General features: G+C 37.4%; 1 protein-coding gene across 2 annotated transcripts; it reads right to left on the bottom strand.

Annotated features, from left to right (window-relative positions):
* Window positions 1–928: 928 nt before the first annotated feature.
* Window positions 929–21,299, bottom strand: LRIF1 (ligand dependent nuclear receptor interacting factor 1). Of its 2 annotated transcripts, none has more exons than XM_005663569.4 (4): window positions 21,004–21,299; window positions 6,098–7,607; window positions 4,648–4,920; window positions 929–3,543 (listed from the first exon to the last, which is right to left on the bottom strand). In XM_005663569.4, exons 1-4 carry the CDS (start codon window positions 21,069–21,071, stop codon window positions 3,106–3,108), a joined length of 2,289 nt encoding a protein of 762 aa, XP_005663626.2. In that variant the 5' UTR covers window positions 21,072–21,299; the 3' UTR covers window positions 929–3,105. The 2 variants fall into 2 exon arrangements, with proteins under 2 accessions (XP_005663626.2, XP_005663627.1); XM_005663570.4 differs by having other exon boundaries at window positions 6,098–7,599.
* Window positions 21,300–21,914: the final 615 nt, after the last annotated feature.

The following is a 21,914-nucleotide window of genomic DNA, read 5'->3' as shown; positions in this document are numbered from 1 at the left end:
CTCACTCAGTGGGAGCTGTGTGCAGATGCAGCTTGGATTTTGCATTGCTGTGGCTGTGGTGTAGGCCAGCAGCTGCAGCTCCTATTTGACCTCTAGCCTAGGAATTTCCATATGCTGCACGTGCAGCCCTAAAGATTTTAAAAAGAAAAGAAAAGAAAAATCAAGGTATACTTCAAATGTTTCCACCTGAATGAGTGGAAACCTGGATTTGCCGCTGAGACAGAGAAGATCTTGGCTGAGGCAAATTTGGGGTGTGGATGATAATTAGAACCTAGGTTTAATTTCCAGATGCCCTTTAGACTTCCAAACAAATGTCAAGAAAGTATTTGGATACAAAATGTTGAAGTTCAAAGGGGAGTTCCTATATATAGATGGTATTTTGATCCATAAGAACTAGATAAGACTATCACGAGTGAACATAGGTGTAGAACAAAAGACATACAAGGAGTAAGCTGTAAGCATTAAGCACTAATGCATTAAGAGATCATGGAAAAGGGAAAGAAATCGGTCAAAAGAGGCTAAGAAGCAGTCATTAAGGGAGTAGGAAATCACGATTTGGTGTCTTGGCAGCAGAGTGAAGAACACATTTCAATGAAAGACTTGTAAAAATTGTCAAATGTTACAGACAAGTCAAATAAGATAAAGACTAAGAACTAATCACTAGAGTTAGCTTTAGTGGAGTGGTAAAGATAAAACTAATTTGAGCGAATTTCAGAATGAGAGGGTAGGGGTTTGAAACCATCAGTATAGACAAATTTTGAGAATTTTGCTGTAAAGGATTCAAGCCACATTTCCATATCATGGAATACATTATCAGAAGAAATGTGGGTGCCTGATGATTCCCTGAGCAGCAAAGCCCTAATTATAAAGCAGAAAAATCAAAAGGAGAAAGGAGGCTGAAACAAAGAGGTAAGAAAATGAAACAAAATGAGGATGGATGCAGTATGTTTATTAGGAGGATTTTATTTAACAAACACTAATATATTGCTATGTATCAGGCACTATTTAATGATTTATAAATACAATTCATTCAATGATCTCTTCTTCCAGTCCTCAAAACTGATTTAAGATTGCCCTTTTTCCAACCCTTATATATACTCAGGCATAAGCCCATAATTTTTCCTTCTTCTCTGTTTATATATGTTTTATATATTTCCCAAACTGAAGTTATCCAGACCCATGACTTCAAATCATATCTATTTACTGATAGCCTTTAATTATGTATCTCTCAGACCCAAGACTTAATACTTTAGCTTGGTGGGAAGTGAAATTCTCATTTTTAATATTTTAGCTTGCTATATTTTAAGTTTTTCCATAATGCCCATGTATCACTTCTTTATTAATGTTCAAAAAATTTTTAAAGTGTTAATAATCCACAAAACTATATTTATATTGATAGATTATAAATTAAGAGGACTAACAACTGGCCATTAGATCTACCAACATGGAAGTCACTGGTGTCCTTTAGCAAGACCCATTTTGGTGCAGTAGGGGGAGTAAAGTGTCCCTGGAATAGTTTGACCGTTCCTCAAAGAATCAGGATATGATCCAGCAATTACACTCCTAGGTATATACCCAAGAGTCTTGAAAACATATGCCCACACAAATATGTACCCAAACGTTCATAGTAACACAGCAGCATAACATCCTTATAGCCAAAAGTGTACACAACCCAAATGTCCATAAACAAATAAATGGATAAATTAAGTGTGGTATATCCATACAATGGAATATTACTCAGCAATTTAAAAAATAATTATTAATACATGCCACAGCACAGATAAAACCTTGGAAACAATAAGCTAAGTGAAAGAAACCAGTCACAAAAGAAAATACTGACTCATTCTATACATGTGAAAGTCCAAAACAGCAAAATTTATAGAGACAGAAAGTGTATTAGTGGTTGCCAAGAGGTGAATAAAGGAGAGCCTGGGAGTGACTGCTAAGGGAGATGAGGGTTTTTTTGGGGATAATGGAAATACTCTAAAATTAGTTCATGTTGATGGCTGCACAACTCTGTTATTATAATAAACACTAAACTGTACACTTTAAAAGGGTGAACTTTATAATGTGTGGGTTATCTCAATAAAACTATTACAAAAAAACAAAAAGCCAGGAGACTCTAGCTGATACTCAGTTTGGATTTGTTCTATTCTTTCTCAGTATTTTCTAATTTATTGTTTTCTCTTTTGTTGCCATTGTACATGTTTTATTTGACCTTACTTCCAGGAATTTGTTAATCATTTTTAAAAAATAACTTTTTCCTCCTTCCCCTTAATTCCTATTTCTATACCACTTTCCAACACAAAGATAACCAGATAGAAAAATGTCTGCCTCTATTAAGAACAGCTACACTTTACAATTTTAAAAAGCATTAAAGGTGGCCACATTCAGATTTACTCATACAGCCCAAGTCACCTATGTACATATTCTGAAAAAAAGGAAGCATTTGCCTACAAATAATAATATATCAGTTTAAGCAAATAATACATTATGTAGCCTGAATTCTAAAACCCATTCTGGATTATATGAAACTACTTTGTAAAAGTTACTAAAAAAGTGCCCCTTATTCTTCAGAAATGTTTGAAATTTTAAATAATGCTGCTATAATAGTTTTCTTTCATGAATTTTTTTTAAAATTTACAACAATGGTAAGTAGAAGGTATCATCATTTTATGAGTAAAGAAACATACATATAAAGCCCATTGGCAAAGCTAAGTTTAGAGCTGACTGCCTCTCTTAGCTAGTATAATTTCAGTAGTACACAGCAATTACCTATTGTGGGAATAACATCTGAGCAATTTAGCTAGAGTTACAAACAGTAATAAATATTCAAACTTGGGGAATTCCAGTTAATATAATAGAAAAATAGAAAAATTTTTCTTCCAAAAGAAGGTATCCAGACAAAGATTCAGATACCCCGTGTAGATTATTAATATGTGAATCAGCCTTTCTGTATTCCTTAAATAAAATTTTATAATCAACTGACATAAAGACACGTTTCATATTAAAAGACACTTTCAGAATGCATCTATAATTAACTTAATGCAAAAGTGTGTGAAAAAACACAGCTATTCTTACGTCTTTAAGAATAGCAACATTTTATTATTTTTGGTGCATCTTCTTACGCATTTCTTCAAGAGCTGCTTCTTTCTCTCTCAGCACCTGCTTAAGTCTTCTTATTTTTTCATCTCTGATAGTTTCTTCTAACTCAGGTGGTGTCATAGGAAAAATATCTTCAGCATAATTTTTACTGAAGGAATGGCTTTGTTCAAAAGCTGCATTTAAACTCATTGTGTCTTTCTCCTGGTTCCCATGGGTATAGAGTTCCACCTCAGTTCTCTTTTCTTCTCTGGTTTTGCTAGAGCTTGAGAGAATATTATGGTGCGATACATTTGAAGATGGCAAAATACTGCTAATGAGCTGGGGACTGCTTTCATTAGCTCCACCATTTACCGCTGTGTTATAAACACTCTTGGTTTTTCTCTTCTTTGCATGATCCATCTTCTTATTAGTTTTTGCTTTTCTTTTCTTATCAAAACCCTGTTGCAATGTTGAGTAAGATTCCAAAAGAAAAACAAAATATTACTGCTAAATATATACAGTACTCTCAAATTTAACAAAACTTGCAGATACAAATATGCAGCAATTAAGTTCAACTCAATAAAATATACCAAGAAAGAAATTAATGTTTGCCACAGTATGGTATCAAAGTGAACAGCAATGTCCTTATGATACACTGAGAATAAATTGCTTAATTCACATTTTCCTGCTTAAGTCAAGTATTAGAAGCTATACTGATCCACTACAAAAACATAACAACCATTTGTGAAGAGCCCAAGAAGTAGAATTTAATTTTTTTTTCCTCTGCATGGTAGGCATATATGGAAGACTATCACTGGGAAAGGCTGACTGGTCTCTGATCTGAAGTTCAGGATATTAAACAATATAATAATGAAATATTTATTAGTAGAGCATCAATAGGCAAAGTTATAGGGATATTTCTTTTCATCATTATTATGTAGACTTAAGATGTTTCTATTAAGAGCAATACTGCAGTGATTATCTGCATGCTTATATTTTCTACATTTCTGTTACTTTAGATAGTATCTTCAAAGTAGGATGAAATTAAAAAGTCATTTTCTTATAATTTTATGATTAAAAAAAGCAGGTGGATAATTTGAAACATTTCTGTTACTTTAGATAGCATCTTCAAAGTAGGATGAAATTAAAAAGTCACTTTCTTGTAATTTTATGATTAAAAAAAGCAAGTGGCTAATTTGAAACATCTGAAACAACATTTTTACTTAACTGGGGATGCAATTTTACCTGCACACATATGGTTCTTTTTAACATTGGTTGTTTTGTTTTGTTTTGACTGCGCCCATGGCATGCAAAAGCCCCTGGGCCAGAGATCAAACCCGTACCACAGTAGCAACCCAAGCTGCTGCTGTGACAACATCAGATGCTTAACCTGCTAAGCCACAAAAGAACTCCAACACTGTTCTGGTATAATACACATATGTGCAAACTTGGTAAAAACTACCATTCATATTAATGCACACACTTGAAATAAAACAAATTAAGAAAACTAATACATTCATGTCTCTTTGGAGTACCTACAAAGGACACTTTAAAATCTATTACCTGTTTTCTCCCTTCCTCCTTGACTATTAACTCTGCCTCTTTGCAAGTATCACTCTTCACCAAACAGCTAAAGGAATCAAAACCTTCTCCAGAGCCCAAATGGTGAGGAATCCGAGTAAGGCACACTCTCAACTCTTTAGTGAGACCAAATATCTTTTTAAGTTCAGCATCACTCTTCAGATATGATGCCCTATTGCTTCTTCCTTGAGAATTTTTCTTCTCATTTCTTTCTTGAGTGACTTTTTCTAATGTGGATGCCATCTCATTCTGGATCTGAAATTAGGAAAAGAAAACACACAAACGATACTGCCAATTACTTAAGCTATTTTATCAGACTAGCAACTACGTGATTACCTCATCTTACTTAAAATATCATGCTTTAAAGTTCTAAATGGTTGGGTGGCATTACCCTTGCCTTACCTCCCACACTTGTAAAACCGAACTTAACTGAGCAAAACCAAAATGTCCCCTTACAATTTCACTTTCTTGCGCTAGAAAAGTAACAAACAAATGAAATTCTCAAAGAAATGAAAGAAGAATACGGACTGATGAAATTTTAAAGTGATCTATACGGCATTATTTTGGAAATTGTCGTCTTTTGGAAAACTCTTACACCTTTAAATCAATCTTATATTTAAATCGGAATCTACCTCCTTCCATCTCTGGAGTTCAATGCATTCTGTACTGAAGGGGAGAAATACTGATATCATTAAGTAAACTTCTAAGAAAAAGGTGGGTCCAAATATTTAGTGATCACAGATACACGTATCTTAAGTAGAACAGAAAGGTAACTATGTGGATATGTTGGGTAACTGAATAAGAAGTCAGAAAGAGGGCTAAAAAATGGAAAAGGAAAGCTGTATGCTCAAAAACAAACAAAAAACCCAATCAAGATGCTGATAAATTCTTTTTCCACAAATAACTGAAAGGTATTAATTAGCCATGTCCCAACCTTCCAACCATCTACCTAAAAATACTCCCAACCACCACAAAACAAACAAATCCCAGCTCTCCTATATATTAATCTCTCCATATGCTAAAAACTCTTAAATATATATGTATGTACGTATATGTATTTATATGTACAAATATAAGTATGAATATATACACACAGCAATTTTACTAAACTTTGAATTCACATTATCCTTCTCCAACTCTTCTAAACCTGGCTGCTCTGTGATTTGTTTGTTTAATTTTGTTTTAAAGACTTGGCATGCCAAATGATTCAAGAGAAAGATACTGCTTGGGCTCTCTATTACACTCCTTAAACATTTCCTTCAGAGGAAAGCTGTGACTTAATTAAGAATTTGTGTGTGTATGACAGGGGTGTGATGAAGAGGAGGATGGGAGAGGGAAAAGGAGCTATCATAGATAACTACCTTTGAGAATTAAGAAGGAAAATTGTTCTATATACATAGATAAAAAGAACACCCTGACATGGGAAAATTACCTTTGGTTCTTGGTCTCTGAAAACAGACTGTTGTGAAGTAAGAGTTGTTGCATCAACAGAGGAACTTATTTTCTCTATGCTCTGGATGATATCTCCTTTTCTGGGGGCATTTTGTCCTGTACTAAATCCATCTGGAAAGTCTGGCTTTGAGAATAAAGTCTTACTCTGTTTTAAGTAGTTAATGGATTGGTTCATACTATGTGGGTTTAGGGTAGAAAGAGATGGTTTCTCCACTTTCTTATTCTTCTCTGCCCTTAGATTGGCCATGGAAGCAAGCTGGGTATTTGAAAGTGATTTTGTCTCCATCTGGGAAGATTTACTTTTAGCCAAAACAATATTTACAACCTCTCTGGATATTTCTGTGACTGGACTTGAACTCACTATCTGTGAGGTATCTTTTCTTGGTGGAATATCAGGAGAAACAGAATTCTGTTGGTCAATTTGTGATGGCAAAACATCTGTCCCCTTTTTAGCCAATAGATAGACTTTCCCATTAAACATAACCAAAGCATTATCCTTAATAGGTATGCTTTTGGCTTGTGTCCCACTAGGATTGATGGTACTCAATGGTGGCACATTCATAGTATTATCTCCCAAACTCTTCCTATCTACGAAAGTTTTTAAAATCTTTGAAGCCACATTATTTGAAGATTTAACAGGAACAAGAGATGGAGTGCAAGACTGTAGATTTTCTTGAAAAATCCATTTCACTGGAGCAGCTTGAGAATGCTGACCACCTTTTAATTGTGTCTCTTTAGCAACATTCATTGGAATTTGTGTGGTATTTAGTATCACTGGCTTTGCTATTTCTGTAACAGGTTTTGGGTAAATGCTTTGAAAGTTCTTGGTAACTACATTTTTCACTGTATTTACAGGAGATACATAAATAACAGTTGGTATTTGGGAGGCCCCAACTGTTCCTGAGGTACTTGTGGTTGCAGTTGCAAGAATCTTTTGCTGAACTGAAGGAGGCAATGATGACGCTGGTACAGATTTCACTTCAGCATGGGCTGGAATCTGTAAATGATGCCCAGAAGGCAAAACTGGAGATTTCACAGTCATTGGAAGACTCTGGGTATTTACTAAAATATAAGATGAATCATTTTGTGTTGAGGAGGGAGAAACAGCCAATGTTTGCATGGTGAGTCCATCAATTTTCACACCATGACTCTGAACTTTAGAAACTGATGAGGTAAATTTTTCAGTTCCCACAGAAGTAACTCTAACTTTTTCTGCTGTATCTACTGTTCTTGTAAGAAAATAGTTTGAAGAACTGGCTGGCTGAAAAATGGGCAATTGAACTGGTGCACTTGTGGAAGAGCTGGAAATCTGAGTCTGAAAAGTAACTTGAACTGGGCTTCCTGTATTCCCTTTCAAAGCATCAGACATGACTGAAGATTGAACTAGTGGTATAAGATTTCCAGAGGAATTAGGAATTGGAAGTAATTGCAGAAGATTTTTTCCATCCGAGCCAATCGTCTGAACTACTTGGTACATGCAGCCTGAAACACTTAAAAAAACATTGAGTAAATAAATACAACATACTACATGGTATACACATTTTATTTAAAAACATATTTGCAAATATTATTTTTAAAATATAAAAATTTATAAAATATAATAAAAGTATGTAATTTGTCACTTTGAGTTTTCAAAGTGAAATACTGCAACACAAAGATTTTCAAGTAGAGGAGATAATCAAAGATATGGTTACCTTTGATTTAGATCTTCTTACATGATTAGGCAATAGGCATAAGACACTAGCATTTATTCCTAAAACTAGATTTTTTGAAGGTTTTACCCTGTATAAAATTTTGCCCACTGGAATATGCTCCTCTTAAACTATTAGCATCCGCCTGTCTCCTTTTCCTTAAATTCTTTCCTCTAGTCCTTTGTCTTTATTATTACTGATCAGGATTCTCATTTTCCCTCCATTTATGCTTATCCTGTTTCCCTCACTCTTTTCTCCCTCTGCCCAATCGGTTCTGTGTTCTTCCCAAGTCATTCTGATGACTCCCATTCTTCTTTTGCTTAAGGAACCTCTGAGTACCTCAGTGTACATTAGTGATACCTTAGTGTACTCTACTTCTGGAGACTAAACTGAGTTACTTATGTAGGAACCAGTTTCTTCTTTATTGTTTCAGCACAGTTGGATATTTGGTGCTAAACAGCTCTTGGTATAGCAACTACTCATATCAGTTACAACTGTCTGCCAATCCAGATTTATAGCAGCAACATCATTTCAGCTGAACAGTTTGCAATATACATGGAATACACTGGAATTTTTTTTTTTTTTTTTTTGCTTTTTAGGGCCATACTTGCAGCATATGGAAGTGTCCAGGCTATAGGCTGAATCAGTATCCATAAGTAAAGTTTTGTTTAGTACAGTTACACCCATTTTTATTTATTTTTTTGCCCTTTTTTAGGGCTGCACCGGTGGCATATGGAGGTTCCCAGGCTATAGGCTGAATCAGAGCTGCAGCTGCCAGCCTACACCACAGCCACAGCAACAGCCAGATCCAAGCCACATCTGCGACGTATATCAGAGCTCATGGCAACACTGGATCCTTAACCCACTGAGTGAGGCCAGAGATCGAACCTGCATCCTCGTGAATACCAACTGGGTTCTTAACCTGCTGAGCCACAACAGGAACTCCAGTCAATAAATTTTTTAATCTAGCCTATTTTGACCTGGATACTTATGAGCTATTTCTTAGCACTGATTGATTTTTTTTTTAATCCAACACATACAAGTTTCTGTTTGTAAAATCAATTATTTATAGACTTCTTAAATGCAGATACCTTAAGTTATATATACCTAAAAGCTTCTTTCAGTTCTTGGAAAATACTAAGCCCTCATGGGACTCAGGGCCATCACACATGCTACCTAGTTTTCTGCACCCACCTACATAACATAAATGATACTTCCCAGAAAATACATTTTCTGGCCACCTGAACTACCATTGCCCCTCCTACATAATTAACAATAGTACACCTGTTAATTTCCTTCACAGTTCATATCACAAGGTGTCATTATACATTAACTTTTATTACTACTCTATATACTGTTTCTCATGCTAAATTCTAGCATAAAGGGTGCAAAATCCATGTCCTATAAACCCAGCATGGCCTTATGACTAAGATCAAATGATGAAAAAAATTTAAGAATGCAAAATAATAATTATGAGACTTCTCAGATGTATAAAGTTGTGTTTTACTGTTTATAGGTGATTTTAAAGCTTCAGGGATTAATACAAATCAAAGCCCAAAATTCTATGTATCCTAGGAAGTACTGGATTCAGTTTTACCTTCATGCAACCCAAAATAACATAATCATATCCTTACAAATATTTAAAACAGTTTTCTGGCCATTTGACAGTGCTTCAAAGTGTTATATTTACATTCAGTAAATTAAAAGTTAATCTATACAGAGAAGATTGAACGTGAATGAAAGTATGAATTCTTGCTTTGACAGCTTGAGGATGAAAACTCACCTTCACTACCTCCATCCCTCCAAAAGCAAATATAACCTGGATCAGAACTTATTCAATTGGAATTTATTAAACCAAAATTTACTGAGTGTCTGTCAAGGTTCAGGCACCAGGCTCACTTATGAGGAAAAGGTCTGCTGAATCTGCCCCCCTCCCTGTTTTTGTGCAGTACAGAAGCTAAGAATGGTCTTCATGTTTGTTTGTTTTTTTAAATCAAAAAATACTACTTTGTCACAAGTGAAAATTATGAGTTTCAAAACTCAGTATCCATAAGTAAAGTTTTGTTTAGTACAGTTACACCCATTTTTATTTATTTTTTTGCCTTTTTTTAGGGCTGCACTGGTGGCATATGGAGGTTCCCAGGCTGGGGGTTGAATTGGAGCTATAGCTGCTGGCCTACATCACAGCCACAGCAACGCAGGATCTGAGCCGCATCTGCAACCTACAACACAGCTCACGGCAACAGAAGATCCTTAACCCACTGAGCGAGGCCAGGGATCAAATCTGTGACCTCATGGTTACTAGTTGGATTTGCTTCTGCTGTGCCACAATGGGAACTCCCACACCCATTTTTAATGTATTGTACATGGCTGCCTTCATGCTGCAACAGCAGAGTTGAGTAGCTGAAGCAGAGATCACATGACCAACAAAGCCTAAAATATTTACTATCTGGCCCTTTACAGAAAATGTTTGCTAGCCTTCAAGCTAGTTCAACCCACAATCCCTAAAAAACTTAAACTGCTGGGTACTTGCACATGTAAATAGGCAATTTACATGATAAATGATGTATTTGGATGAGTACAAAAAATGCTCACATCTTTTCTTAAAAACCTTCTCTTCCCAAGGCTTCCTAGATATGACATTCTTCTACTTCTGTAGTGACTCCTCTGTCTTTGCCAACTCATCTACTTGAATCAATTTTAAAATGTTGGAATTCACCAAAGCTTAGAGTGAATTCTTCTCTTCTTACTTTGTAAACATTCCTGAGATGATTTATTTTATATACATGATTTCAATTAAATTACCATTTATATATCAACAATTCAAATATTCATATCTTAGGTTTTTGAGATTCAGGCTTATACGGCCAACTTCCCTCTTGACATTTATATTCAGAATCTCAAGTCACCTAAAACTCAACATGGCCTTTTTTTCTTTGGTAAATGTCATCCCAACTACCTTAGATGCTTAAGTCAGAGCAAATAATTCCTGTTTTCTTACCCTCTGTATTCAATCTATCACAAATCCTACTGGTATTATTTCCTAAATTTATCTTGATCTGTTCAATTGTTTCCAAATCAACTGTCGCTACTCTAGTCCAAGCATACATCATCTCTGGCTTGGACTATTATAGCAGTTTCATAACCAGTCTTTTCTTCAGTCTAAACTCTCTTGAAATTATTCAGAACTCTAGCACTGGCCCTTCTCTGCTTAAAACATTTCATCAGCTTCCCATGTTCTTTTGAGTAGTAGAAAGAAAACCAAGATTCTGATGCAATGGAGGCCAAAGGAAAAGAGTTTCGAGAAACTGGTTAAAAAAAAAAAATATATATATATATATATATATATTTGCTTTTTAGGGCTGCACTTGCAGCATATGGAAGCTCCCAGGCTAAGGGCTGAATCGGAGCTGCAGCTGCTGGGCTATGCCATGGCTACAGCTCAAGACAACACTGAATTCTTAACCTACTTAGTGAGCCAGGAGTTGAATCCACATCCTCATGGATACTAGTTGGGTTCGTAACCCGGTGAGCCACAACAGGAACTCCCCAAAACTGGGCAATTCTATTGAAAGTTTCTAAGAGGCCAAGTAGGATGCAAGTTAAAAATGTATATTGTAACTAATGGCATGAAGGTCACTAAAGCCTTAAAAGAATAGTTTGGTGAGGAAAGAAGTTGCTGGGAGTGAATATGAAGAAAGACTATGAAGACAGCAAGGACAGACAACTCTCTTACGAACTTTGGCTGTAAAAAAGAACAGAAAAACTGACAAGTAGCTGGAAACTAAATGGGGTCAAAGAAGCAATCTTTTTTTTTTTTTTAATGTTAGGTTAACTAGAGCATAAATGCTCATGTGAGTCATCAAAAGGAAGAGACTGATAATAAAGGAGAAAGAGGAATAATAATGTGAAGTCTGAAAAGGAGGTAGGAAATTGGGACCATAGGACAGGTGAAGGGACTGAAAGCTGGAGAAGTATCTCTTTTCATCAGAACTGGAAGAGAGATTAGGTGCATTTGCAGGTAAGTTAAAGCTTTGGCTCCTTGGCCCGGGCACATCTGCATGCCATGGTGTGGACAAAAAAAAGAAAGAAAGAGAGAGAGACAGAGAGAGAGACAGAGAGAGAGAGAGAGAGAGGGAGGGAGGGGGAGAGGGAGAGAGAGAGAGAGAAAGAAAGAAAGAAAAATCAAAATAAAAAATTTAAACAGGAGTTCTCGATGTGGCACAGTCAAGGATCCAGCACTGTCACTGTAGCAGCTTAGGTTGCTGCTGTGGCACAGGTTTAATCCTTGGCCCAAGAATATTCACATGCCACGAGTGTGGCAAAAATAAATAAACTTAAAGATTTGGCATTAGAAGGTTGAGGTAATTCTGATCTAGTGACTTTTATTTGCACTATGAAAAAAGGACATGACATCGTTTGCTAAGAAGAGCAAAAATAGGGGGAGACTGAGGAGAATCAAAAGATCTGAAACAGTCTTTGTGAGAGAATAAGCTGACTTCAGAGAATACCAGAGTCATCAGGTAGTGTTGATGGCCCAGGGAGACAGGTACTGATTATGATTTTATACTGATACCACAATCTGTGCTCCTGTGAGATTTTCCTTGTTTCACCAGGTATAGGCAAAGAGAAAGTAAATCACTGAGTTCGACCAGGGTTGGGGTGGCTTCGGAAGGGTATAACAAAAATCAAGGAGGAGCAAAAGATTTTAGGGTATTGAAAAAATGATCAAATGATGAAACAGAGAATCTATACTAGATAGGAAGGACATGAGAACATAAAAGGCTAACATACAGGTAGAAAATAAATGGAAAGGACCGAAGGTCCAGATAAAGTTGAACAGTCAGATGGGAATACCTAAAACAACTAGGCTAGAAACATAGGAACGCCTCTTTGGAAAGTAGGATGCCTGAATCAAGAATTTTGTGAATGCAGTCATTTCATTTGATAACAAGAACTGTAGAAGTTTTTAGCTGATGATAGAATGGAGAATAATCTAGAGAAAAAGATATCTGTACTGAAAGACCAGGTGACAAAGCTTCCATATAGACGCTGAAGTCATGTAGGATTGGAGAGGAGATTGGGATGTGTGCCAAGTTCAGTGACAGGAAGTTGGTAGACGGTGTTAATGAACCACCATTAAGACCATCTACTTCCTGTCACTGAAGTGCCAGAAAGCTGTCTTGAAGCCCATTCTCTTTTGCAATCTACTTTGTTATCTACTACACCTTATTCTCAAATTATCAAATGTGTTCTCACAGTTAAATCTGGCTGTACTCTCTCCTCATTCCCTAGGCGCTCTCTGCTGAAACTCACACTGCAAATTGTCCGCCCACCTTGAATCTCTTCCTATTAAGATTTCCACTGTGTACAATGTTTCTTTTGTCTTTCCTAATGTTCCTTTTCTTAATCATTTCTGCATATTAAGTGTCCAAACATGACTACTCCTCCATGCAGTTCTTAACTCTTTTTCCTTCAAGACATTCTTCCATAAAGACTGCACCAGTGTTCAAGATTTGTTATTACCATCAACTGTCTTCTTTGCAATAATGACTCTCATGTTATATCCTTCTATCCCTATTCCTTAATATTGACCTCGATTTGTGATGACTGACAAAACATCACTTTTAATACCATTACTTCAAAGGTAAAATTGCTCTCTGCTGAAAACTAGCATTCTTAGTATCAGTCAGTCATGTGTCAGTACTACTATTTTCCAGTCACTTAGATCTTAAATTACCTAGTCATATCTACCTTTACTACCCTCTTTATTCATCTCTGATTCACCCATAGTACCTTGTATAGATGCTTACAAAGGGTAAATATTCAATAAATGTACTGAATGAATCACCAAGTTGTTTGTTTTTTTTTCCCACAGACCTGCATCACCTTTGTATCTAGTCCTCAATATCTCATCCCTATATTGGGTTCTGACTTCAAAACCAGTTTTTCTGACTGTAGCTATTATTATTACATATCTCTGGCAGACTAAATCATCCTGTTGTTTCATCCTGTTAACCTCTTGCTCAAAGTTTCTTTTTCTTTTTTTGGTCTTTTTAGGGCTACACTCGTGGCATATGGAGATTCCCAGACTGGGGTAGAACTGTAGCTGTAGCTGCCGGCCTACATACACTACAGCCACAGCAACATGGGATCCGAGCTGCGTCTGCGACCTACACCACAGCTGGATCCTTAACCCACTGAGCAAGGCCAGGGATGGAACCTGCATCTTCATCGATCTTAGTCGGGTTCGTTAACCACTGTGCCACGAAGGAACTCTGTTGCTCAAAGTTTCATAATTTATCATCGCCAATTCAGCATGATGTGAAAATCATCTACAATCCAGGCCCAATCAATTTCACAACAGTACCACCTATAACTCAACATAAAATCTCTGATCTTATCATAGAGATCTCTGCTATTTGGGATTGTCCCATGTACCTCATTTACTCTATTCTTCAAGGTTTTTTTCTTCTCTAACAATTTAAAACATAGTTATAAATTACCATCTTCTCCACAAAATATCTGCTAGTACCTCAAACTCATTAATTTCATCCAGCTTGGAATCCCTAAGGCATTCTCACTGGTTCACTAATGCTAGCAGTTATATAACGCCTTCTATATTGCCTTTGATCTAGTGCCCAATTTTTTTAAATGAGCAAAGTATTGTTTTTCTCGGTGAGACTGAAATTCCCTCATGGGCAAAGACTATATCATTTATTTTGTAATTATTCTTCCAATACTGAGCACAGTAGGCCCTCAAAAAAATATATAAAACATAATGATGCGCCTTCAAATATTTCAAACATATTGAACTGTCTCAATACCTTTTATCACTTACTTTCATTTAGTTTATGTACTTCATTAGTCAGTAACATCTGGTTTACAAGATTAAAGCTTCAACAGAGCATAATCCACACTTTTATAATTATTTGCATAGAAGCAAGCATGTTTTAATTGGCATAGTATTTAAACAAATCACACAGGCTTTTGATACTTCATTCACATACTTTATTATATGGCCCCTACATTTCCACTTTATAAAAAGCGTTTATATTGCACAAGCTATTTTCAAATCTAATCATAGGTTTTTCCTCTCTTCTCCTCCATTTTCCCTCCAAAAAGAGAAGGAAAATACAGTTTCCTCTACATCAATATGTCAGTAGAGATTCATACAATCTATCAGAGACCATAAATTCCTTAAGGGTAGCTTATCTTACTCATATCTATTTTCTCTACACCTAATAGAGCAAGCGACACATTGCAGACAATAAAACTAGCTGAAAGGAATCCCACAAGCTATTAAGGTGCCACATTTCCTAGTAACAAATAGAATTAATTCTAAAAATTAAACTGAAATGCAGAATGCTAAGGAAAGAAGTGATTCATACTTCTTTGATCAATATGTATTTTTTTGCAGATCTAGAAGAGCCTTTCCATTTAAGATACTAAAACTCTATAAAAACTCTGTCTTCTTAAAGGTCATATCCTACTAGCTAAGGTCAGAATTAAAACTAGAATCAGATTCTGCATACCATGCTCTGGTTAGGTTGCTTAAAAGAAGAAGAATCAACATGCTAATTACTTTAAACTGGCTAGGATTTAACAGAAACTACACTGGAAACATAATACGGTTTAAGGCTTTAAAAGAGAACAGAGGAAGGAATACATTAAAGATTACAGGTTTCTAACTCTGGCCCTTTCAATTATTAGCTGATTGAACTTTGGTAAATTTACTTAATCTCTTTGAATTTCTTATTCTTCATTTGTGAAATGGGAACATTAAGGTTTGCTATGAGAAATAAACAACTGGTTGGGATTATGATAAACTCCCAATATATGCTAGATATCATCTTCCATTAAAATATATAATTGGCGTCCAAGAACAAGTAAATGAATCAGGTAATCTTTTGAAAAAGTGAGAACTTCCATAAAAGGAAAGCAAACATAACTTTTTTTTTCTTTCTGGGGCCACACTCCGGTATATGGAGGTTCCCAGGCTAGGAGTCTAATGGAGCTACAGCTGATGGCCTACACCACAGCTACATCAACGCCAGATCCTTAACCCACTGAGTTATGACGGGAACTCCCCCAACATACTTTTAATATTATGTAACTCCCGACACTTTTGACTACTCAGATTTTGACAGGAAGCATTCACAGATCAGATATGGGATGATAAAAAATTCTGCAGGTTAATAAGCATTTTTTCAAGAATTTATTTATGGCCACACCCAGGCCATATGTAAGTTCCCAGGCCAGTGACTGAATCTGAGCCCCAGCTGTGAGCTATGCCACAGCTACAGCAATGCTGGATCCTTTAACCCACTGCACTGGGCCAGAGATTGAACCCTCACCTCTGCAGCAACCAGAGCCACCACAGTGGAAACTCCTTATAAATAATTTTGCAAACGATGCTTTTTATCTGCTAGGAAACATTTTTCTATCTTATCTTCTGTGATTTAACATTATGTACATACGTAGTATATAAAAGTACATAATGTAATAATATATGATAATATGTACCATGTGATATTATATACATGATAGATCTGTAACTGTAAGTTATTGTCATTCACTCTAATCCTAATAAGCAAGGTCAACAGTGCCACTCCAATTTTATAGTGAAGAAAATGGAGATTTAGTAATATTAAATAACTTATTCAGAATAACATGCTCTTTTGCATGATCCTATCCACTTTCTTGAATTTACTTTAGCAAAACCCCAACATGACGAAGTCCCAAAAATTCATGCATAAACCGAGAGATTAATGAAGCAGATTTCAATTAGCCTGCATGGTTTACATGTCTCTCTTTTACATACGCGCACACACACACACAAAAAAGCAGAAATAATAACACTTACACTGTACAAAACTAAAGGCACACTGAACTGACAGTGAAACATTATTTATCTAACCAAACCAGGCCCCCTGCTGAGGATACTCATTTTTAGCTCCCTATTTAAGAACCAAGGGTCAAAGGCAGATAGAAGCCAATTGCCAATCACATGACATCCTAATTCCTACTATTACAGGATGTATTATCACAGGCTTTTATAATAATACCTCTAAGCTGATGACTCAACAAGTCTCTATTTTCAACTCTGACCCTGCTTGAGTCCCAGATTCAAATATTTCACTGATTGTTTTCTAGGTGTGCTCATCTTAATTAATTTACCAATATCTACCCAGAAAATTGGCATCATAATTGATTCCCTTTTCTTCATGCCAACATAACTGACAAGGTATGCCCATTTTCCCTTCTATATTACTTTGACTCCAATCCTTACTCTATATTAGCTAGTTCAGACTCTCAGAATCTCTGGAAGGAAAAGGGAAATAGAATCTATAGAATCTTTATATGCCTGATCCCTCACTCTCAAATCCACACGACCATCAGTTATCTAAAATGACACCTGAACATGACAGTTCTTTTCTTAAAATCCTCGGAAGGATCTCTAACGGATGAAGCATAATCTCTTTAGCAAATCCTTAAAAGCAATCTGCTTATCCTGCTTGTAATACATAATCAAACAATAAATACCAGTTGCTACTAACAAGTTATCCTGGTGCTTTATCAATTCCCTCTGCTTGGACATAGCCTGCACCTTTTCTTGGTTTTTTTTGTTTTTTTTTTTTAAGGCTGTACCCACAGCATATGGAGGTTCCCAGGCTAAGGGTCGAATTGGAGCTGTAGCCACCGGCCTAGACCACAGCTCCCAGCAACGCCTGATCCCCAACCCACCGAACAAGGCCAGGGATCGAACCTGCGTCCTCATCAATGCTAGTCAGATTCGTTTCCGCTCAGCCATAATGGGAAATCCCTAGCCTGCATCTTTAATTGGGTAGCTGATACTTATATTCCCGCACTCATGCTCAAGAAATATTTCTTATAATTTCCTTTCTCTATTCCCTCACAGTTTCATCCTGTGCATAACACTATTAAAAAGGATATTACATTATATACTGCCTAGACTTTAAGTCTTTTCATGGGCATGGCCCAAACCCTATTTCTCAGTCTTTCCATTGAGCACAGTCTATTTCACAGTAGGCACTCAGGGAACATTTTTTAACCAAATGTTTGAACAATACTGATAATAAGTAGAGAACTAGAATATGAATCTCAGTCTCTATAACTCCACCTTCTTTCTATAATGCCACCTACATCTCTGAAACTCTACTGTACCATTCTCCTGCTTTGTTCTTTGCATAGAGAGCCAAAATCTAAATAAAATTAATGCTCATTACCACGAATATGTTCCAGATTTCTCCTTTGTACTATAGTATTAAATTTGGGTTTTACCTTTTATGCCCTGATGAATTAAGATACTTTTTAAACAACAAACATTCTGTATCACAAAACTGAAAGATTTTACAAGAGGAAAGCAACTCAAGAAAAATTCCAGCATCTACAGACAGTAAGAAAATCATTTGGTCATTTTAAGCTTATGAAGAAAATAAATGATTTAGTACCATCAAAGATATTATTAGAAAAATAAGAAAATGAAGTATTCAATCAGAGAGCTGACATTAATTCAATGATTTACAAAAGTATATTTGGACATCATGTAGATTATTATTTACAAAACAGAATAGAATCAAAAAAGCAACTATAACTGAAATAAGTGTCAAACAGCTTCAGAAAGGCATCTGGTAAATGTCCCAAATATATAATTTAAAATCTCAAGGATATGAGGAAATAAATACATTCAAAGATGATGAAAATAATGCATTATACCAATGAGTTAATGAACTCCAAATGACTCTGATGAATGTAACTAAAACATAATTCAATTTGTAATGTTTTTAAAAATATAGATAGATAAGGGTAGGAACTGGATAACAAAGTACACAATAAATAAAAACGTAAGGTCCTTACTCTAATTTCTGATATTGCAAAAGCATGTAATCCTGAAACAAATTGTGTTAAATCAGGGTAAATAAGACATCATCAAATATCCAGGTACTAAAACAAGATAGAAAAAGATGAACCATCATTAAAGAGTAATTCTATTTTTGCATATGTGTTACCTCTGCCTCCCCACCTCCTTCCACCAAAAACAGCCAACAAAAAACATACATGTACAAAATCTGGCTCTTGTTACAATCTGAAATACAATGCTTCCTTCTTGGCAGTTCTTCAATAATGGCTTTATCTCACCACTTTTGGTGACTGTTTCTTTTCTTTTTTTGGCTTTTTAGGGCCCCACCTGTGACATATGGAGGTTCCCAGGCTAGGGGTCCAATCAGAGCTGTAGCCACGGGCCTATGCCACAGCCACAGCAACATCAGATCCGAGCAGCATCTGCAACCTACACCACAGCTCACAGGAACACCGGATCTTTAACCCACTGAGCAAGGCCAGGGATTCGAACCTGCAGCCTCATGGTTCCTAGTCAGATTCATTTCTGCTGCGCCACACGGGAACTCCTCAACTGTTTCTTTTTAGAATATTATGCAAGTTTTTAAAAGTGTTTATTACAATTAGGGTTTCTTGTTGTTGTGGGTTTTTTTTGGTTTTTTTGTTTTTTGTCTTTTTGCCTTTTCTAGGGCTGCTCCCACAGCATATGAAGGTTCCCAGGCTAGGGGTCTAATCGGAACTGTAGCCGCCAGCCTACGCCAGAGCCACAGCAACGTGGGATCCCAGTGGTGTCTGCAACCTACACCGCAGCTCATGGCAATGCAGGATCCTTAATCCACTGAGCAAGGCCAGGGATCTAACCCGCAACCTCATGGTTCCTAGTCGGATTTGTTAACCACTGGGCCACGATGTAAACTCCTTGTTGTTGTTTTCGCTTCCTTTTTTTTTTCTCCCTTTTTTTTTTTCTTTATAGGGCCATACCCGTGGTATATGGAAGTTCCCAGGCTAGGGGTCCAATTGGAGCTGCCAGCCTACACCACAGCCACAGCAATGCCACATCCAGGCCGTGTCTGTGACCTACAAGGCAGCTCACGGCCCAATTACGTTTTGCATCTACTTGTATCTACTTACTTCCTGGGCTAAAATTTGTACAGAAAGAAAAGTTGTGATCTTATGATAATAATACATAACTAACATTTAAATAATGCTCTTACATTTTAAGTATTTTAGTATATTCATTCTTTTATCCTTAAAATACCCTCAGGTGGTTTTATTGGCCAACTGAAAACCAAGTCACTTGGCCTCACAAATAGTTAACCAGCAAAGCGAGGATTAAACTTAGCAAGCCTGGTTTTCTTCAAACATAAATGCTCTTCCATGATTTTTATCTCCTTCTCCATGTTTCTTCTTCACATGTTCCTTCTGCAGAGACTCATTAGCTTTCCTCTCACCATTTATTATATACCCACAAACCAGGCAGATTACAACTCAAAATATTCTACCTTAGCTAACAATTTTGTTCCAGCTTCATTTCATCTTGATTAATATAGGCTTAAAAAACTACTGAGTTAGTGATAAACCATTGTCTAAATTTACAAATAAGTGTCCTTCTAAGAAATGCTGGACTCTCCCCTTCAAACGTAGTTCCTCTACGTATACATCCGATTCGAGATGGCATTCTCAATACACCTGCTTCAAATACTGCTGTTCCAAAAGGTTGATTTTACATGATAATTTCTCTATTTTTACTTCTCTTTATCTTCAAATAAAACTAGTATTCGAAAATTTAAAAAATCGATTCCCTTATTCCAGAACAATTTTTCAGGTTCTATATTCATATACTTTTGTCAATTACACAAAAATAAAAGCCTTCCCTTCTCACTAACTCTCTTTAATTACAGCTATTTTCCCTGAAGGTCCAGCGCAACCCGTGCTGCACTTGCTAATCCGCGCTGACGGCTGCGTGTTTTTCTGCGAGTGCGCGAGAATCTTCCAGATGATGTGGGTCACACAGGAGCGCCGGCCATGTTGATTTTCCTCTCCTGTGGAGATCTACTCAGTCAGCCTATGAAACTTCAGGCGCTGGAGGGCTGCGGAGCCAAGGCAGAGGCTGTCTGTGTCACAGACTCTCTAGAGGGTTTATGTTTCCAAGAGGGAGCGGCTCTAAGGGCTCTAAAAGCCGAAGCGCCGCGCACTCCCCCTAGAGTGCTCACCCGGCGGGATCAAAGGCATCTGAACTGCAGAACGTCAGGAAACGGCGGCCGACTCCACATCCTGCTAAGAGACGGGCGAGGGGCGGGTGTGTCGCCGGAGATTCGAAACCGGTACTTACCAATGCGAGGCGCTGCCTGACTTTTCCTCTGCAGATTTCAGGAAGACCCTCCGTAGGTTATTGGACATTTTAGAGGGGTGGGAGGGGCCAGTACGTCCAGGAAAGGGGGCAGTATATGGGGGTCGAGGTCTCCAAGGGCCGAGAACCAGAGCGACAGAATGTTTGGCTGGAGTTGCGCCTGAGCAACTCAGGGGGGCTTGAAGCAGAAAGGAGGGCGACAACAGGCTCCCTAGAGGGCGTATCCTCAGGCTTCGGAGGGAGGCGGCGCAGCCACCAGAAACCGGAAGAACCGAAGTGACTTACGGGGTGGGACCGGCACTAGCCTCTAAGAGAACAAGCCCGAGTCTCCGCCCCGTTAGAGCCTAGGACTTCGCTCCGCAGGCATCCGGAATCAGGCGGGAGGCGTGGCCTTAATGGCACCGCCTCTGTCGGTGCCGAGCCTCTGATGAAGATCAGCCGGACCGTCTCGGCCGACCCCGCCCACCGAAGCCGCCAGCGGGAGCAAAGCTGGCCTGGCGGTTTCCGGCACCGTCACATCCTGTTGCCAAGGTGACTGGCTCGCTAAGGCCCCGCCTTTATGCTATGACCCAATCACAGGTGACATTTGCTATGTCTCCTTCCGGATCAAGTAACGAATCGCAAAAGAAAATTCTCCAGATATCTACGCAAAATAAAATGTTTCCGGGGTCAGTCGTAAATTTTCTGCTTTTATATTCGCCGTTGGTGCAAGTTTTCCTCTCCTACCAGATTTAAAAGCTAACAGAAGGCTCGTTTGGAGACATACGCATTCTTTGCGTAAGAGAATTTTAGACGCCTGCCTATGGCCAGCGCCCGTATTATTGCTACTTCCTGAGGGTTTCTCGATTTTATCCGCTTTCTTCAGTCTTTGCCTCGAGACTTATCCTCCCCTT

The sequence above is a fragment of the Sus scrofa genome, chromosome 4 (assembly GCF_054392235.1).
Source record: "Sus scrofa isolate SSC_HxYL_T2T_F1_AM1 chromosome 4, Sscrofa_HxYL_maternal_Yorkshire_Landrace_v2.0, whole genome shotgun sequence".
In the NCBI taxonomy this organism is placed as follows: domain Eukaryota; kingdom Metazoa; phylum Chordata; class Mammalia; order Artiodactyla; family Suidae; genus Sus; species Sus scrofa.
This window is presented reverse-complemented; position numbering and strand designations above follow the sequence as displayed.

Excerpts from the sequence above, each read along its gene's own strand:
- LRIF1 (XM_005663569.4), bottom strand. The coding sequence starts at position 21,071 with ATGTCCAATAACCTACGGAGGGTCTTCCTGAAATCTGCAGAGGAAAAG. Across the intron at positions 4,921-6,097 it reads TCAGAGACCAAGAACCAAAG|ATCCAGAATGAGATGGCATC; the intron begins GTAATTTTCCCA and ends TCCTAATTTCAG. Across the intron at positions 3,544-4,647 it reads AGGAGGAAGGGAGAAAACAG|GGTTTTGATAAGAAAAGAAA; the intron begins GTAATAGATTTT and ends ACATTGCAACAG.